The sequence below is a fragment of the Stenella coeruleoalba genome (assembly GCF_951394435.1).
Source record: "Stenella coeruleoalba genome assembly, chromosome: 18".
Taxonomy (NCBI): Eukaryota; Metazoa; Chordata; class Mammalia; order Artiodactyla; family Delphinidae; genus Stenella; species Stenella coeruleoalba.
In genome coordinates, this window is record NC_137164.1 from 49,798,233 (window position 1) to 49,816,864 (window position 18,632).

Below are 18,632 nucleotides of genomic sequence, written 5' to 3' on the forward strand. Positions count from 1 at the left end.
TTATAATTGCTCAGCAAAATAATTAAAAAAAAAATCAACCAACAAACAAAAAAACAGGGGGGGAAAGGAACACAGGAAATGTAAATGAAATCTGATATAGCTGGGTACTTGACACCAAAATTTAACAAGCTACCTGAAAATGAGAAAAACAAAGAGCAGCAAGGTAAGAAAGTTAACATTCATAACAAAATCTTTAAAGTGATGCAGGTATGCTAATATGCTCCTTCCTCTCTAGAAAAAGGCAGACACATTCTGCAGGACCTATGAAAGAGTCAGCATAGAATTGCCTCCATAAAGTTTGGAAAATGCTTTACACCCTAAAAACAAACAAACAAAAATTGATGAAGACAATGAAATGGCTGTTAACCAACCTGTTTTTGTAGGTTAGTCAGTTTACTCCTGCTGAATATGATTCCAACCATATGTTCTTTCAGGTCAGCATCTGAAGTTGCCTTTATACAGCAAAAAGGAAAAAAAGGAAGCGGGCTCTTTCAATAAAATATGTATATTTGACATTTTGAAGCATCTTGAGAAATAATTATGCAGGTATTTTTACAAGGTGGATTTATTTTAAATGGAGATCTGTAATACTAGGACAAAGGATAAAAAGCTTGAAGAAATCACTGTTGGCTAAGGTGGCTATAAAAAGGGCAGAATTTCTGAATTTAAGAAATCCAGAGAAGTATACTTCACGGATTTCTTTAATCTAGTCAATCTGTGTCAGTTTGATTGAATCTATTTCTCAACTCTGAACATTATTAGTTCATATCCTACATTTGGTTATGAGAAGAGCAACTCAGGAAAATGACATTTGGTTAAAAGGAAAGTGTCTTAAGAAAACTCTCTGACAATGGTGGCCTTAAATCAAGCTACTCCAACACCAACAGTAAACAAAGCAGCATATCATAAGAAGAAAAATGAAGGTTGACGTTTTATAGTGCTTAGCATGTGTATGGCACTCTCTCAAGTGGTGGATAAATATGAAACACATAAACACACAATCTTATTTAATCCTCACAAAAACCCCATAAGGTAAGATCTGATGTTTTGCCTGTTTTACAGGTAAGAAAACTGAGGCAAACCACCCTTGTATTAGAATTAAAAATAACTCTTGGTTTCACTTTTCCGAGGATCGAGAAAGCCACAAGAGAATATCACTCCCACCTTAACAATGAGAAAAGCTGATAATCTACAAAACCATAACTTTTTGGGTGCCCATCAGAGAGCTGAGATGGGCAACCAGGTAAACTAAAATCTAAAAAGACAAATCCATATAGTCGGACACTTCAAAATTCTTTCTGTATCTGACAGAACAAGAAAATGAGCAAAGAAACAAAAATCGGCAAGGTTCTTACAGACCTGAACAAAACTATCAGCCAAATGAATAAATCAATATTTATAGAACCCTTCACAGAACAACAGCAGAGTTCATATTCTTTTCCAGTGTACATGGATATTCACTAAACTATACCATACTATGAGTCAGAATTCAGGTCTTAACAGTTTTAAAAGGGATGAAATTATACGAAATTTATATATATTTTTTACTGTGATAGAATTAAACTAGAAATCAGTAATACAAAGATATCAGGAAATCTCCCAAATATTTAGAAATTAATTACCCAGGGGTCAAGGAAGAAATCAAAATAGAAGTCAGAAAATATTTTACATTTAATGAAATGAAAAAAACAATGCACCCAAATGTGTGACACTAAAGCAGTGCTTAGAAGAAGATTACAGCATTACTTATATGAGAAAAGAAAGGTCTCGAGTCATCATATTAGGACCTTAGGAAACCAGAAAAAGAACGAATCAAAGCCAGAGCAAACAGATGGAAAGATATAATAAAAGAAGATACATCACTATAGAGTCTAAGGATAATAAGAGTATATTATGAACAACTTATGCCAATAAATTCAGCAACTTAGATGAAATGGGCAAATTACTTGAAAGACACAACTACCAAAGCTCACTCAAAAAGAATGGGTAACTGCAATATCCCTGTATCTACTAAGGAGAGTAAATTTGTAGAATAATTTTTTTTTTTTTTGCTACTTAAAATACTAGTAGATTATACATTAACAAATGAATTCCTTTTAGATAGGATGGCCTTTTAACTTCTTTCATAATTCATTTTGCTTTTTTGACATACCATACTATTCATTCATTCAAAGCGTACAGTTCAATGGTTTATATATTATACATGCACAGATCAGTGCAACCATCACCACAGTCAATTTTAGAGCATTTTCATCACCCCAAAAAGAAACACTGTGTCACTCAGCTATCACACCTCTCGTTCATCTTCTTTTTTATTAAAGAAAAATAAACTGCATATAAGCAAATACAGCATATCCATTAACAAACATAGCAATATATGGATTATTTTACTTAATAAAAGAAAATGAAAAAAGAAAAATACATAAGAAATCCATTCTGATAAAAATTCTCAGCAAACTAGAAACAGAAGGAACCTCCTCAAACTGATTAAGAGCAGTTACAAAAAATCTATGGTGAAAGACTGAATACTTTCTTTTTAGGATCTAGAAAAGGAAGACTAATCTCACTACTTTTATTCAACATGGTAGTGAAGGTCTTAGCCAGTGCAGTAACATAAGATTGGAAAAGAAGAAGTAAAACTGACTTTCTTTGAAGATTACATGATTATCTATGAAGAAAATCCCAAAGATACTACAAAAAAGCTTCCAGAACCAATAAATGAATTTAAGGGGACCAGAGGATATAGGTTTAATACAAAAAGTCAACTGTATCTTTATACACTAGAAATGAATAACTAGAAAGTGAAATTAAAAATATCATTTACAATAGCATCAAAACCATGAAATGTTTAGGGATCAATTTAATAAAATGTGTAAGACAGGTACACAGAACTGAACTATAAAATACTGCTGGCAGAAATTAAAGAAGATCTAAATAAATGGACAGACCTAAATAAATATCATATTCATGGACAGGAAGACTCAATATTAAGATGTCAATTCTCCCCAAACCGACTCAGCACTTTGGTGCAATTCCAATCAATATTCCAGTAGGTTTCTTTTTATTTATTTATTTGATGGGGAGGAAGAAATTGACAATCTGATTTTAAGCTTTCTATGGAAATGGAAAGAACCTGGAATAGCCAAAACAACTTTGAAAAAGACTTGGTTGGAATCTTATCTCATGATTCTCTATAAAGCTACAGTAATCAAGACAGCCTGATGCTGGTGTAAGAATATATGTGTAGATTAAAGAAACAGAATAGGGTTCAGAAACAGACCTACATATTTACAGTGAACTGATTATTGATAAAAGATAGTCTTTTCATCAAATGGTAGTAGAATTGAACATCTACATGCCAAAAAAATGAACCTCAACCGTTAGCTCATACTGTATAGAAAAACTTGAAATGTATATAGCTCTAAATAAAAGAACTAAAGTTCTAAGGTTTCTAGAAGAAAACAGGAGAAAATCTTTGTGACCTTAATTAGATGAGACACAAAAGTCATGAGTCATTTAAAAAAATAGATAAATTGGACTTTATCAAAATTAAAAACTACCTCAGAACAGACTAAAGAAAAAAAATGAAAAGAATTGAGGACAGTCTCACAGACCTCTGGGACAACATTAAACACACAAACATTTGAATTATAGGGGTCCCAGAAGAAAACAAAAAGAAAGGAACTGAGAAAATATCTGAAGAGATTATAGTTGAAAACTTCCCTAATATGGAAAAGGAAATAGTCAATCAAGCCCAGGAAGCACAGACAGTCCCACATAGGATAAATCGAAGGAGAAATACACCAAGACACATATTAATCAAACTATCAAAAATTAAATACAAAGAAAAAATACAGAAAGCAGAAAGGGAAAAGCAACAAATAACATACAAGGGAATCCCCATAAGCTTAACAGCTGATCTTTCAGCAGAAACTCTGCAAGCCAGAAGGGAGTGGCAGGACAGATTTAAAGTGATGAAAGGGAAAAACCTACAACCAAGATTATTCTCACCAGCAAGGATCTCATTCACATTCGATGGAGAAATTAAAACCTTTACAGACAAGCAAAAGCTAAGAGAATTCAGCACCACCAAACCAGCTTTACAACAAACGCTAAAGGAACTTCTCTAGGCAGGAAACACAAGAGAAGGAAAAGACCTACAATAACAAACAGAAAACAATTAAGAAAATGGTAATAGGAACATACATATCGATAACTACCTTAAATGTAAATGGATTAAGTGCCTCAACCAAAACATACAGACTGGCTGAATGGATACAAAAACAAGGCCCGTATATATGCTGTCTACGAGAGACCCACTTCAGACCCAGGGACACATACAGACTGAAAGTGAGGGGATGGAAAAAGATATTCTCCATGCAAATGGAAATCAAAAGAAAGTTGGAGTAGAAATTCTCATATCAGACAAAATAGACTTTGAAATAAAGACTATTACAAGAGACAAAGAAGGACACTACACAACGATCAAGGGATCAATCCAAGAAGAAGATGTAGCAATTGTAAATATTTAGGCATCCAACATAGGAGCACCTCAATACATAAGGCAAATGCTAATAGCCATAAAAGGGGAAATCGACAGTAACACAATCATAACACCCCACTTTCACCAACGGAAATATCACCCAAAATGAAAATAAATAAGGAAATACAAGCTTTAAATGATACATTAAACAAGAAGGACTTAATTGATACTTATAGGATATTCCATCTGAAAACAACAGAATACACTTTCTTCTCAAGTGCTCATGGACACTCTCCAGGATAGATCATATCTTGGGTCGCAAATCAAGCCTTGGTAAATTTAAGAAAACTGAAATCGTATCAACTATTTTTTCTGAACACAACACTATGAAACCAGATATCAATTACAGGAAAAAATCTGTAAAAAATACAAACACATGGAGGCTAAACAACATGCTACTAAATAACCAAAAGATCACTGAAGAAATCAAAGAGGAAATCAAAAAATACCTAGAAACAAATGACAATGAAAACATAACGATCCAAAACCTGTGGGATGCAGCAAAAGCAGTTTAAGAGGGAAGTTTAGAGCAATACAATCCTACCTCAAGAAACAAGAAACATCTCAAATAAACAACCTAACCTTATACCTAAAGCAATTAGAGAAAGAAGAACAAAAAACCCCCAAAATTAGCAGAAGGAGAGAAATCATAAAGATCAGATCAGAAATAAACGAAAAGGAAATGAAGGAAACGATTGCAAAGATCAATAAAACTAAAAGCTGGTTCTTTGAGAAGATAACCAAAACTGATAAACCATTAGCCAGACTCATCAAGAAAAAAAGGGAGAAAACTCAAATCAATAGAATTAGAAATGAAAAAGGAGAAGTTACGACAGACACCGCAGAAATACAAAGGATCATGAGAGATTACTCAAAGCAACTATATGCTAATGAAATGGACAACTTGGAAGAAATGGACAAATTCTTAGAAAAGTACAACCTTCCAAGACTGAACCTGGAAGAAATAGAAAATATAAACAGACCAATCACAAGCACTGAAATTGAAACTGTGATTAAAAGTCTTCCAACAAACAAAAGCCCAGGACCAGATGGCTTCTTCACAGGCGAATTCTATCAAACATGTAGAGAAGAGCTAACATCTACCCTTCTCAAACTCTTCCAAAATATAGCAGAGGGAGGAACACTCCCAAACTCATTCTACGCGGCCACCATCACCCTGATACCAAAACCGGACAAAGATGTCACAAAAAAAGAAAACTACAGGCCAATATCTCTGATGAACATAGATGCAAAAATCCTCAACAAAATACTAGCAAACAGAATCCAAAAGCATCTTAAGAGGATCACACATCATGACCAAGTGGGGTTCAGCCCAGGGATGCAAAGATTCTGCAATATATGCAAATCAATCAATGTGATACACCATATCAACCAGCTGAAGGATAAAACCATATGATTATCTCAATAGATGCAGAGAAAGCTTTTGACAAAATTCAACACCCATTTATGATAAAAACTCTCCAGAAAGTAGGCATAGAGGGAGTTTACCTCAACATAATAAAGGCCATATATGACAAACCCACAGCCAACATCATTCTCAATGATGAAAAACTAAAACCATTTCCACTAAGATCAGGAACAAGACAAGGTCACCCACTCTCACCACTATTATTCAACAGAGTTTTGGAAGTTTTAGCTACAGCAATCAGAGAAAAAAAAGAAATAAAAGGAATCAAAATCAGAAAAGAAGTAAAACTGTCACTACTTGCAGATGATGTGATACTATACATAGAGAATCCTAAAGATGCCACCAGAAAACTACTAGAGCTAATCAATGCATTTGGTAAAGTAACAGGATACAAAATTAATGCACAGAATTCTCTCGCATTCCTATACACTAACGATGAAAAATCTGAAAGAGAAATTAAGGAAACACTCCCATTTACCACTGCAACAAAAAGAATGAAAATACCTAGGAATAAACCTATCTAAGGAGACAAAAGACTTGTATGCAGAAAACTATAAGACACTGATGAAAGAAATTAAAGAGGACACCAACAGATGGAGAGATATACTATGTTCTTGTACTGGAAGAATCAACATTGTGAAAATGAATAAACTACCCAAAGCAATCCACAGATTCAATGCAATCCCTATCAAACTACCAACGGAATTTTTCACAGAACTAGAACAAAAAATTTCACAATTTGTATGGAAACACAAAAGACCCCGAATAGCCAAAGCAATCTTGAGAAAGAAAAACGGAGCTGGACATCAGGCTCCCGGACTTCAGACTATACTACAAAGCTACTACAGTAATCAAGACAGTATGGTACTGGCACAAAAAACCAGAAATCTAGATCAATGGAAGAGGACAGAAAGCCCAGAGGTAAACTCATGCACATATGGTCACCTTATCTTTGATAAAGGAGGCAAGAATATAAAATAGAGAAAAGACAGCCTCTTCAATAAGTGGTGCTGGGAAAACTGGACAGCTACAGATAAAAGAATGAAATTAGAACACTCCCTAACACCACACACAAAAATACACTCAAAATGGATTAAAGATGTAAATGTAAGGCCAGACACTATAAAAGTCTTTGAAGAAAACATAGGCAGAACAGTCTTAGGACATAACTCACAGCAAGATCCTTGTTGACCCACCTCCTAGAGAAATGGAAATAGAAACAAAAATAAACAAATGGGACCTAATGAAACTTAAAAGCTTTTGCACAGCAAAGGAAACCATAAACAAGATGAAAAGATGGCCCTCAGAATGGGAGAGAATATTTGCAAACAAAGCAACTGACAAAGGATTAATCTCCAAAATTTAAAAGCAGCTCATGCAGGTCAGTATCAAAAGAAAAACACCAAACATCCCAGTCCAGAAGACCTAAATAGACATTTCTCCGAAGAAGATATAGATTGCCAGCAAACACATGAAATTGAGTTATTTGTAGTGAGGTGGATGGACCCAGAGACGGTCATACAGAGGGAAGTCAGTCATAAAGAGAAAAACAAATACTGTACGCTAACACATATATATATGGAATCTAAAAAAAAAAAAAAAAGTAGTTCTGAAGAACCTAGCGGCAGGACAGGAATAAAGACATAGACGTAGAGAATGGACTTGAGGACACAGGGAGGGGGAAGGGTAAGCTGGGACAAAATGAGAGAGTGGCATGGACATATATACACTACCAAATGTAAAACAGATAGCTAGTGGGAAGCAGCTGCATAGCATAGGGAGATCAGCTCGGTGCTTTGTGACCACCTAGAGGGGTGAGATAGGGAGGGTGGGAGGGAGACGCAAGAGGGAGGAGATATGGGGATATATGTATACGTATAGCTGATTCACTTTGTTATAAAGCAGAAACTAACACACCATTGTAAAGCAATTATACTCCAATAAAGATGTTAAAAAAAAGACCATATTTAAAAAATAATAAAAAAATAAAAAGGCTACTTTCTACAGGGTTCCATTAAATAACACCTGGGAAAAGGCAACATTATAGGGGCAGAAAATATCTCAGTGGTTGCCAGGGGCTAGGAATGAGATGAGGGGATTGAATGCAAAGGAACAACGAGGAAATTCTGGGAGAGATGTGTTTTAAAACTTGCTTGTAATGATTTCACCACTGTATACATTGGTCAAAATTTGAAACGATGCAGTTTAAAAAGATGAATTTTTTGCATGTAAATTTTACTTCAAAAACCTGACTTATAAAATGATTCCCTTAAAAGTTATGTTATCTCACCACCATCGAACCACTAGCATAACCTTTCCTATTCAATCTTAATGCCTCAGCATACACTCTCCTAGAGTTAGGCCAGCCTCTTCAAGGCGCCCTTGCTCCCATCCTATTAATCTGACTTTCATCCATTCTCTTTCAGGTCTAACACTAAGTCTAATATCCCCCAAGAAGCCTTCTCTGACCACTCCAGGGCACAAACAATAACCTCAATGTACTCTGAAATCCTGATATGCAACTGATGTGCAATTTTTCACACATTTAGTAAGTAGATTATATACTGTAGAGTATTCCTGTTGATCTGTTTTTGGGAGGGAGGGGATGGACTGTTCACATCTAAGAACAGAAGGTAAGCTTTTTGAGGGCTTGTAAGGTTATTTAGCAAAGAACTGACATTTGTTAAGATTCAGCTGATTTAATGAGTAGTTACTCAGTCTTGCAGTCATGCAAATATCTCCTAAAGATGCTGAAAAAAATCACCAGCGTTTATGAAATCCCATTTTTTTTTTTTTTTTTACAGAACCCAAACAGAAAAATGTGGATGATTTAGATGCTACTGTATCAGAAGGCACAGGGTTAGCCTAGGTAAGTCCTTGAAATTATCTTTCAAAGGGCTGTCAAGTTGATTATTTACAGCATCTAAAGACACAAGAATATGAAGACTAGTCAGGGTTGACCTCTCTTTTTGAAAATGGATGAGGTTCTCCTCTTAGATCTAGTGCTTTAGTTTAGACCAAATAAGTTAGGCAAATGAATTTTAGAAGAAATTTCAAGAACAGTATAAAGAACAGGTTATTCCAATAAAAATTTACTGAACACATGTGTGTTTATGCCATGGTGGATATAAAGACAAACCAGACATGTACTTGGTCTTTAAGAAGGTATAATTAAGTAGAAGATATAAAACATGTATACAAATAAACCTAACAAGAGAGAAACCAAGAAGAGACACAGAAATTACTATGAAGCTTAGCAGAGGACATACTACTTTGTGTCTTCTCCGCGACCTTCTTTATGATTTCCCCTGAACAATCATAAAGGAGGCTCATGGAGAAGACAGTATTTTTGAGCTGAACCGTGAAGGACAGAGAAGATGGCGGAAGGCGCACAGCACAGTCAATGACGAAGCTGATTTTACAAGTGCCAACATTAAAACACAACAGCCCAAGGTTTAGAGCAAATTTTGTTGTTACTTAAAATACCAGCTAGATCATACATGAACAAAGAGTGAATATCTTCTGGTAGTTCCTTCATCTTCTTTCTAATTAAAGTAAAAACTATTAACTTTAGTTTTAGTTAAAGATACAGAAACTAGTATCCCATATACATTAAAATACACAGCAGTACATGGATTATTTCAGTGAACAAAAGTAACAAAGTGAAATAAATATTTTTAGAATATAAATAAATACATTGTATACTTTTTCTTCTCCTTCAGGTGATGACAATAGTGCTTTTTCCTCTTGTTCTGGTGTGGGTTCAGCATCTCCAGAGATGAGCTTTCCAAATACCTGGTGGAGAAGAGAAGGAGGTGAGAACAACTCAATGGCAGAATCTCCTCTGAGAAGGCTAGAGAGGAGTCAGTAGCTGGCTCTGTGGGCTTTATGCTACCAGGCTATTCCTACTGCACACCTCTACTCTTCAGGAGATGAATGCAAAGTGAATTACAAGAATTCAGGGCTATGAGAAGAAAAAAACGGGCCACGTTTGTAGCCAGCAATCTCTAACAAGCTTTCCAAAATACTTTTTTAACCTCTTGATATTCCTGTTGAAGTAGTATATTATTTCAATTTATCCTGTGCTAGAAAATGTGTAGTAAGGACACTCACCTGTGATGTAATAAGTCTGAACACTCGTAGAGTCTCAGCTTCACAGTTCCTTTGCTGGGCCACACTGGCTGAAATCTGGCCAGCAATTTTTGTGCTTTCACCATCCTTCCAGCCCAGAACCTTAACTTGTCGAACTCTCAGTGTATTTTCTGGGCCCTTTAATTCAATTTTGATGATGTGATTATCCCCTCCTGGAAGTTCACTTGTTACCCAACCAATGTGCCTGGAATCCAGATCGACCTAGGAGAGCAGAAAAGGGACAGAAACCTGATACAGGTGTACTACTATTTTATCACTGTCCCAGACTTTGCAGTAATAACGGCAAGCTCAAATAACAAATAATTGTAGCCACAGAAAAGCTAATTAGATTATTTCACACTGATTATCTTATTTAAACCTTGTGAGGATAATACAATACTATAGTAGCTACAGATGAAGACAGTGAGGTTAATTGACACAGATGGCAGATGTCTAGTAAGTGATAGAGTTGAGAATTAAAATGCAGGTCTGCTTACTATATGGCTTCCGAGCACAAGTTACGTAAGTGAAACCACTGCAAACAATTTACATGACTGTACCTACACTGACTGTAAGCAGAAATACTCACATGATCAAGCAATGAAGTCCTGTTTTGTGCATCTTCACATGAAAGCACATTTAAAGCAAGGATTTTTGCTGTGCAGTTACTTAATATATTTTACTTTTGAAGAAAAATTATATAATATGTAAATTCACATTGGTCATTACTTATTTCAGTATATTTCACTGAGAATACAACTTTTTTTCAGGATTAAATTTCAGTGTACTGTAAAATGGTTTTTGACACTATTCACTCACAAGTAAGTGAGTTTATACAGAATCTCGGTCACATGCCCAAATAGAACTTAACTTGTTTCTAGAGTTGGTTTGTAAATTGATTTTCAACCTGGACATAGTCACAGTGTTGTAACTGAAAGATTTTCAAGCTACAAGACAACAACCTAAATTTCAACCTGAAGTGTGGGTGAATCAAGGTGACAGTTGTGAAGCGGATCTATGATGAATTTTAAGGCACCCTGAGTCTCCGCAGGGGAGCAGGAGTCAGGGTGGAGGGCTATAGCACGGTGTACCTGCTCGTCACTAGAGAGATTTAGGGAGATAATGGCTAAGATGTTTAGAACAGAGATGGTTGTAACTATTCCTATACATGGACCATTTGCCAATTGAGTGTTTTGTAAATAGACGATTTCCTATAATACTTGTAGTTGGGTGGCATGCCAAAATTAGAACTCAACAGTGGATACTGAGAAGAAGAAATTTCTCCCTGGGCAGTAAAACATTTAATGACAAAGTTTTAATTACCTGCTTTATTCTGCACAAATCTTCTACTGCTTTGCCAGTTAAGAAGGTCATCGAGGTAACTTTATTCTAAAATAAACGATTCAAAATAGTTACTATGCCATGTTCCTGGCTCCAGAACTGACAGTGATTTCTTACAGCCTATCAATGTAACATCAACTCTTCTGCCTGTCTTTTACGGTCCTTCCGAACTGACTTCATTCCATCTGTCCAACCAACGACAGTTCCTACAACTCCACTCTTTTCTTATTCTCACAAACTCCATCTTGAATCTCACATTTCAGCCCTTCTCTATGGGCTCTGAGAGAGGAGGTTGGCATTCCCTCTTTTCATCCAAAGTCTAATCATTTAAATTCTATCTTTATCATGAAGCCTTTCAGCAACTTGCCTTGCTACTCATGTGCCATTTTTATCACATTATTCTCATTGTTTCCGGCTGTAAAAAGGAGGAAGACAGGTAGCTTAGGCAACAAATACTTGTGAGTATCACGATGGACCCAGACGGCCTTAGGGACTTGGAGAAGGATATATGAGAGGGATGGGTTCTATCCCCTCGAGATCCTTGTCAAACTAGGGAAGGAACATTAACACACAAAGTAAAATATCAAAAGAAATTCAATACCTTTAAGTACTGAAAAGAGTCACACTGGTACTAGAGCCAGAGACCTTAAGTTTGAGTAAGTTTTATGCCAAGCACATCAAGAAAGAGACAGACATACTAATTCCTTGGAGAGCTGCATACTTTAGGTGCTATAGGCTGATGCAATTCAAATCAACAAGTGCTGTGTTTATGGCAGTGTGGTGGGCAGGCTGCGGGGACACAGAGGTATGTAAGTCTTAATGATGCATATAAATTAGAGGAGGTTTCCTAAAAGAAAAGCTGATGTCAGCATACATACTGGGGCTTTAAAAATGAATATTATCATGATTATCTCTCATAAAAGACAAAAATGTCAAATTGAGTGCAACCATTGTTTTGAGGGAAAGTGTGTCCTAGCTTACAACATGCATCAAAGATAACACACTGCATTGAGCAGTGAGTTCCTGACAGAAAAATGTTTTGATTTGTTATATCTGACTTTCAAGTAAGATAAAGTAGTTGTACCAACTGGACTGTTGTGTCTCAAGAGGAGGTAAGCTAGTGATATATTAGCTAAGCCTTTATTCCTTATTGAATCTGAGCTGATGGACAGAAGTTGGGGTGACCGTGGATGGCAAGGAGTGCTCTGACTGCACACTGAACTTCTGTGGTTGGCGTTCTCCATACAGGAGACCCAAACCCATCACTTTGGCTGTCCCTGGGAAAGGAAATACACAAATGGGATCAGAGCAGCTTAGCAATGGCCCAAGGGGACTTATTAATACTATATCTGCTAGCAAGCCACTTCCATTCAGAGGGAAAAAAATCCCAAGAAGTATTCTTCCCCAGGAATGGGGTAAAAGCGTGGGAGTTTGGTAGTTGGTGCTACTTTTTTCTCGGCTCTGAACACTCAAGTAAATAGGATGCTTTTTCCTCTTCAGTGCTTTTTGTAGAAGAGTGCTCAATTCAGTGGAAACATGTAGACAAGCTAGAGCTAGGGAGAACATAAAGTATGATTACTTAGGTTAGTCCAGGAACTTCCCCCAATTCCCTCATGATGGCCGGGGGTGAGGATTAAAAACTGAAAGCTAATTACACTATCGGTCAAAGTGAATTAAGTGCCATCAGAGTAATATAAAAAAGAACCCAGAGGAGAGAAAGAGTAATTTTTATAGATGAGGTACTGGGAGAGGATGTGTCTATCGGGTCTTAGATTTGGGAAGGTTATGAAAAGCAGAGTTTAAGGAGAGGACTTCCAGGCCAAGGAAATAGCCTGAACAGGGGGCATGGAGGTAAAAAATCATGGAACGGATATTTATATTGCTTAGCTATAGCCATGGTATATTTGTAATCAGACCTTTTCTTAGAAGTGGTATTCCACAGTGCTCCCAGTCATATTCATCTGTTTTTAGACTTAAGATTTATTTTAGAACTATAAAAATATAGTTTGGTTGGTGAATTCCAGATGAAAATCTCTTTACTAAAACTCAGAAATGAGACTGCATGATAAATAAAGGTCTGAAAAGAACTAACGAACCACAAATTAAGTTTCCTTTCTTACCCCAAGATCTCGGGAATTGTCCACATGAACAGATACATAGCGGGCATTGATTCCTTTCACACAGTTGATGGTGACGTTCTTGGTTTTGTTTTTATCCTCATCTCCTGATTCCCAGAAGGTTTCTGTGGAACCATCTGTCAAACTGCCAATCATGGCAGGTCGGCTAGAAGTTTTTATGTCAACAATGCTGGTTAAGTCCTTTAAGCACATTACAATGCATAATTCCTACCAGAAACAAATATACATAATTATAACACTCAAATGGACATCTCCCATGATAATAAAACGAACTGACATGAGATAAGAAATAGCAGCAAGAATCAAATTATTTAGAAGTAATTTTCAGTTTCTCCTTCAATACATCGTTGAGTATTAACAATGCTGAATTACTGACCTGACTCATAGCCTCAAAGCCAGACTGTATGCTGATGCTGAAACTCTCTTCACTGTCTCCATCATCTGATTTTGACAAAATATTGTTAATGTGATGAAAGACATTGCTCTGATGGAGGAACTGGTGATCAGATTGCTTGAATTTCAGACTCCAGCATCTAAAAAGGCATAAGTAATACATTAAAAAATTCTTTTTCGGGAACCTCTAAGGGATTCCTGGAAAAAAGCACTCTGTAGCTAACATTTCAAGAAATCTTAATGCTCTAGGTACAAAAAATACAAATTTTAAAAATTCAAGAAATAAAATTATTTCTACTGGCTTTTATTCATTCCTTTTTTTTTTTTTTTTTTGAGAAATAAAGGTCATTTCTTTCGAACAATATAAATTCTAAGGGAAGTTCACCCATTTTCAAACTGGATACATGAAGGTCAAGGCTACAGAAGCAAAAAAGGTAACAAATCAGTTTTGTAGACAAGTGTTACCCCAACTATAAGAGCCTCTTAAATGTATTAGTCTTACAATTCCATACTAATCCCACATAGTATAACACACTTTGTACTTCAAAAATCTTGTGAGGAGGAAACAAAATCTCCTCTCTGCTGGTCTTATCGTTAGGCATGTGGGTAGCCAAAATCACTCCTTCACCCTATTTCTTATAAAAATCAGTGGAGGATTTATTTATATGTGTAGTCTAGTACCTGGCTCTACTGACAAGGTCCACAATGTAAAAGTAATGTTGAATCTCAGCAGGTCTGGACTTAAAAGGAGGCGATGCTCTTCAATGTAGTTTTAGGATTGGCTGCATATGACTAGGCTCTATTTCTCTTGATATTCTTTTCAATTCAAAATCCTATTTTGATTTCTGTTTTTGAGATTTCATTCCCTCTCCCTTTTTGTGACATTTAAGACTGTACTGTTGAGTAGCACTGAGACACGTGACTTCGGGTAGAAGAGGGGAAAGTGAGGAAGACTGTTACAGACTATGATAATTTAGAGGACTAAGTAGTATATTATCCACATTTTACAGAGGGGCCAACAGGCACGAACTACGAAGGACAATTCTAAATTATGACAGTCATGAGGGGGGCACCATTCACATAATGCAGGTATTCTTTCTATCTTACTATTTAAAGAGGTCTTTCAAGCATTTTGTGCTTTGACTACTCCACAAAATCCCTCTTCCAGGGTACCAACAATACTTAGATATAAGATTACCTCAGGGCCATTTGCTGTAACGAACTGCCGCTGGGAAGAGACATCATAAGATCAGAGATCGTTTGAAGTAAGCGGTGAAATGTGTGTGGTAAAGGATGAGCAGCTTCCCCTGCAATCACTATATCTGAGAGTGGATGTTCACATACTCTTGTATCTTTCTCCTAAGACAGAAATTGAAAGCAAGTTGATCCATTTGTCTGCTGGAAGGAATTTTCCCCCCATACAAAAAATGTATACTTTAAGGATATTCATGTAACAGAAATGTAAACAAAATCAAACCATACCCAAGGCATCCGTTAAGATTAACTAATTATGTTTGTATTATTTTAAAGGAAAAAATGATAGGGTCACCTATAAATAAAATCACCAAACAAATAAATGCCACATATGAGTATCAAGTCCAGTGTACTCACTAGTCTACTAGCAGAAATGAGCCGTTCCCTTCAGTTGAGCCTCACCCAAATTGCTGACCCACAGAGCTGTAAGCCAATAAGCAAGCGTTTTCATCCACTGGGTTTTGGGGCGGTTTGTTACACAGGAGTAGACAGCTCTCGTGAATGCGTGATAATCTCACATTGTAATTGTGGTTTTTTTCTGTTTTTACTTGCAGCTCTGTTGATTTTTACTTCTTTAAAGGCTATATTATTAACTACAAACCTACATTAACTACACAGAGCTACTCTTATCATTTTGTAGAAAGCCTCTTTATCCCTACTAATAATTATGTCTTGAAGTCTGTATTTTTCTGATGTTCAACTAGCTAATTTTGGTTGATATTTACCCAGTATATCTTTTTCTACTTTTAATCTTCCTCTATCCTTATGTTTTAGATGTGATGCTTATAAACAGTATCTAGCTTTTGTTTTTTTCTGCCTATTCTGACAGTCTTTTAAATGGAGGATTTAGTCCTCTACTTTTTTATTCTAGAAATAGAAATGAGGCCCACAAGTCACAGCTACAGAGGTGGAAATGGGGCTGGAATCCAGGCTTCCAGGGTCCAAGTTCAATGCTTTTCCATGATACAGCCTGCCTCCTATAAAATACAAGTCCCTTCTAGCCAAAGGTTTTTGAATTTCATGTCCCTACACAGTATCATTTTCACTCTCTGTACTGTACAGTAATGTTGTAAAGTAGACTGATCTTCTCTGTAATAATGTTGCCCTGTTTATCTGTCTTATACTGCACTGTGACAGTGTTTATCTTGCAGTTGACTGCTTCGAGACAGTGATGGCTAGGGAGAAATCAGAATTGACTGACAGCGTTTTTGGAGACAGAAGACTTTCACTCAGCATAGTTAATATGTTGCTCATAGCACTGAAATTTTATTCCTGCCTTTAGGTTATATAATCTGTGAATGACCTCATGAAAATTACTGCACTATCTGAAAGTAGTTCTACTCTTCTATAAAAATATGGACAATTAAAAAAACCAAGAACCTCACTTACTTGTTCTGCATTTTCTTTGTTTGTTTTATTTTCCTCATCCTCTTCTTCTTCTGGTTCCACTGGAGCAGGAGTCAGTGATGCCACAAAATGCCACAGAATATCATGGAGAGAAGTTGTTTGGATGACATTACACAGAAGCCAGTTGAAAGCCTGAATAAATGATGGTTAAATAAGTCCAAGATAAAAAGAAAATATACGAGTGAACATAGCAGAACTTTTCTTGTTCGGAAACAAAGAACCTTCCTGGACTAAGTCTTTTAAGGAAAGATACTAGGAAGTCTGATCTTCATTTCACTGAAAGTACACTGAACTTACACAGTCAATAATTTTGGGCCTAATTAAAAAATTAATAATAATAGGGAAAATAATACCTATGAAATGCAATACCAAAATACTTTCCCAAAATACTTTTTATTTCAAAAATTTGTCTTCATATTAATTTACCCATGCACATTTTTTTTCCAACTTGCATTCAGGATCAACACAGAATGTTTCTTAAGTTCTACACAAGCTACCATTTACTTAAATATACTCATATTGCTCCCACTGATGAAATGGCAGGTTACCTCCTACCCATGATAAAGAAAAAAATTTATTATATACAAGTCTATGATATATAGTAGTCCATTTCCAGAGACTCAAATAAGTTATTACTGTTAAATTTACAACTCAAAAGCGCACTTTTCATCCCCTTTGCAGGATTATTCTAACTGAAAAGACTCTGTGATTACAAAAAGCTTTTTTAAAAAGATATTATCAGGATTCAAATAATGAAGCAATGCAGAAATAAAGTTTTTTAGAGCACTTAACTATGAAACTCTAAATTCATTTCTATTCATAAACTTGAGTTTAATTTTATTGTGAACATGGTATTTTCTATTCACTGAAGTCTCTTAACTTGTCACAATTTCTGTTTGGTAGAAAAGTACATCATTAAATAGAATCATCACATGAACTGTATGATGAATGAATCAATAATCCTATTAATGTATTCTTACCTCCATAGCAAAAACTCGACAAGCAGATTTCCTTAAGGCCTGTTTCATTGCTATTTCAAGACCTTCCAGATCATGATGCTGTATAACAAAGGCTAAAACTGGCCACTGGAAATTTCGTTCTCCTTTGGAAAGAGAGCTGTGGGCTGAGATTAGCCGGGAAAGCTCAGGAGATGGATGTCGCAAGAGGGAAGAACCAACTTCTATTTAAAGGAAAAAAAAAAGAAAATTATTAACTTTTATAGGTAATACATATGATAAACGTATTTAAGGTGATATTAATGAATAGTATCTAGCTTATTCACTTTAGAGTCTTTGCAGTTTTTTTGTTTTTATTTTTGCAGGTCTGAATCTAAAGTCCACACGAAGTGATTTATTTTCTCCCTAAATGGAATCTACATCTTATCCCCATCATTTTCTACAGAACTGCTTTATAACAAATGTTACTTCAATAAGAGCTCAAAAATACTTGTTGAATGAACCTATAAATCATTAATATTTGATTTATCCTCAATAATATTTTCCTTGAAGATCTTCAATAAGATACATAATTATTTACCTATAAATATTAGGTCAGATCTTCATTTAGTAAGTGGTCGGCCTGATAAATCATTAACACCTTATCCTTTTTTTCCTCTTTATTCTTGAGACAGAATCAATCAGCCCTAGTTTGAGGCTGTTGATACCAATTGGTCCAGATTATCTAACATTTTTACTGATTAAGAGCTAGCCATATCCCCAGTTTTTATTATCTATTGGAGTGGTAGTAGCTACAGGAGTTAAAAGCTTCTATTGCGAGTGGGAAGATCACTGTGAAAGTGTTAAGTCATTGAAACTGCTGGTTCACTGAAGCTTAGTGGAAGGGAGAATGGTAGCAATATTTGGCTTAGATATCTAACAAGTAGTGTACTTTAAAGGTCAATTTATTCTTAAAGAACACTGGATGATCTCTGGGTGTCTCTTCCAACTGAGATGTGAAATTTAGAGAGGCACATTTATGGCTAAGTCACATAAAAGGA

The 18,632-nt window shown here is 35.8% G+C and overlaps 1 protein-coding gene across 20 annotated transcripts in view; it reads right to left on the minus strand.

Annotated features, from left to right (window-relative positions):
• The window catches only part of MYCBP2 (MYC binding protein 2), a 271,692-nt gene that overhangs the window by 20,149 nt on the left and 232,911 nt on the right, over nucleotides 1-18,632 (minus strand). For 18 of the 20 annotated variants that reach the window (XM_079903236.1, XM_079903224.1, XM_079903221.1 and 15 more), the window contains 9 exons: nucleotides 17,617-17,816; nucleotides 16,619-16,768; nucleotides 15,174-15,334; nucleotides 13,959-14,115; nucleotides 13,565-13,789; nucleotides 11,427-11,492; nucleotides 10,086-10,325; nucleotides 9,669-9,767; nucleotides 372-452 (listed from right to left, as the gene is read on the minus strand). In XM_079903236.1, the coding sequence (XP_079759362.1) occupies nucleotides 372-452; nucleotides 9,669-9,767; nucleotides 10,086-10,325; nucleotides 11,427-11,492; nucleotides 13,565-13,789; nucleotides 13,959-14,115; nucleotides 15,174-15,334; nucleotides 16,619-16,768; nucleotides 17,617-17,816 (1,379 nt within the window). The remainder of the gene's footprint in view (nucleotides 1-371; nucleotides 453-9,668; nucleotides 9,768-10,085; nucleotides 10,326-11,426; nucleotides 11,493-13,564; nucleotides 13,790-13,958; nucleotides 14,116-15,173; nucleotides 15,335-16,618; nucleotides 16,769-17,616; nucleotides 17,817-18,632) is intronic. The other 2 variants (XM_079903230.1, XM_079903229.1) reach the window with 1 other exon arrangement.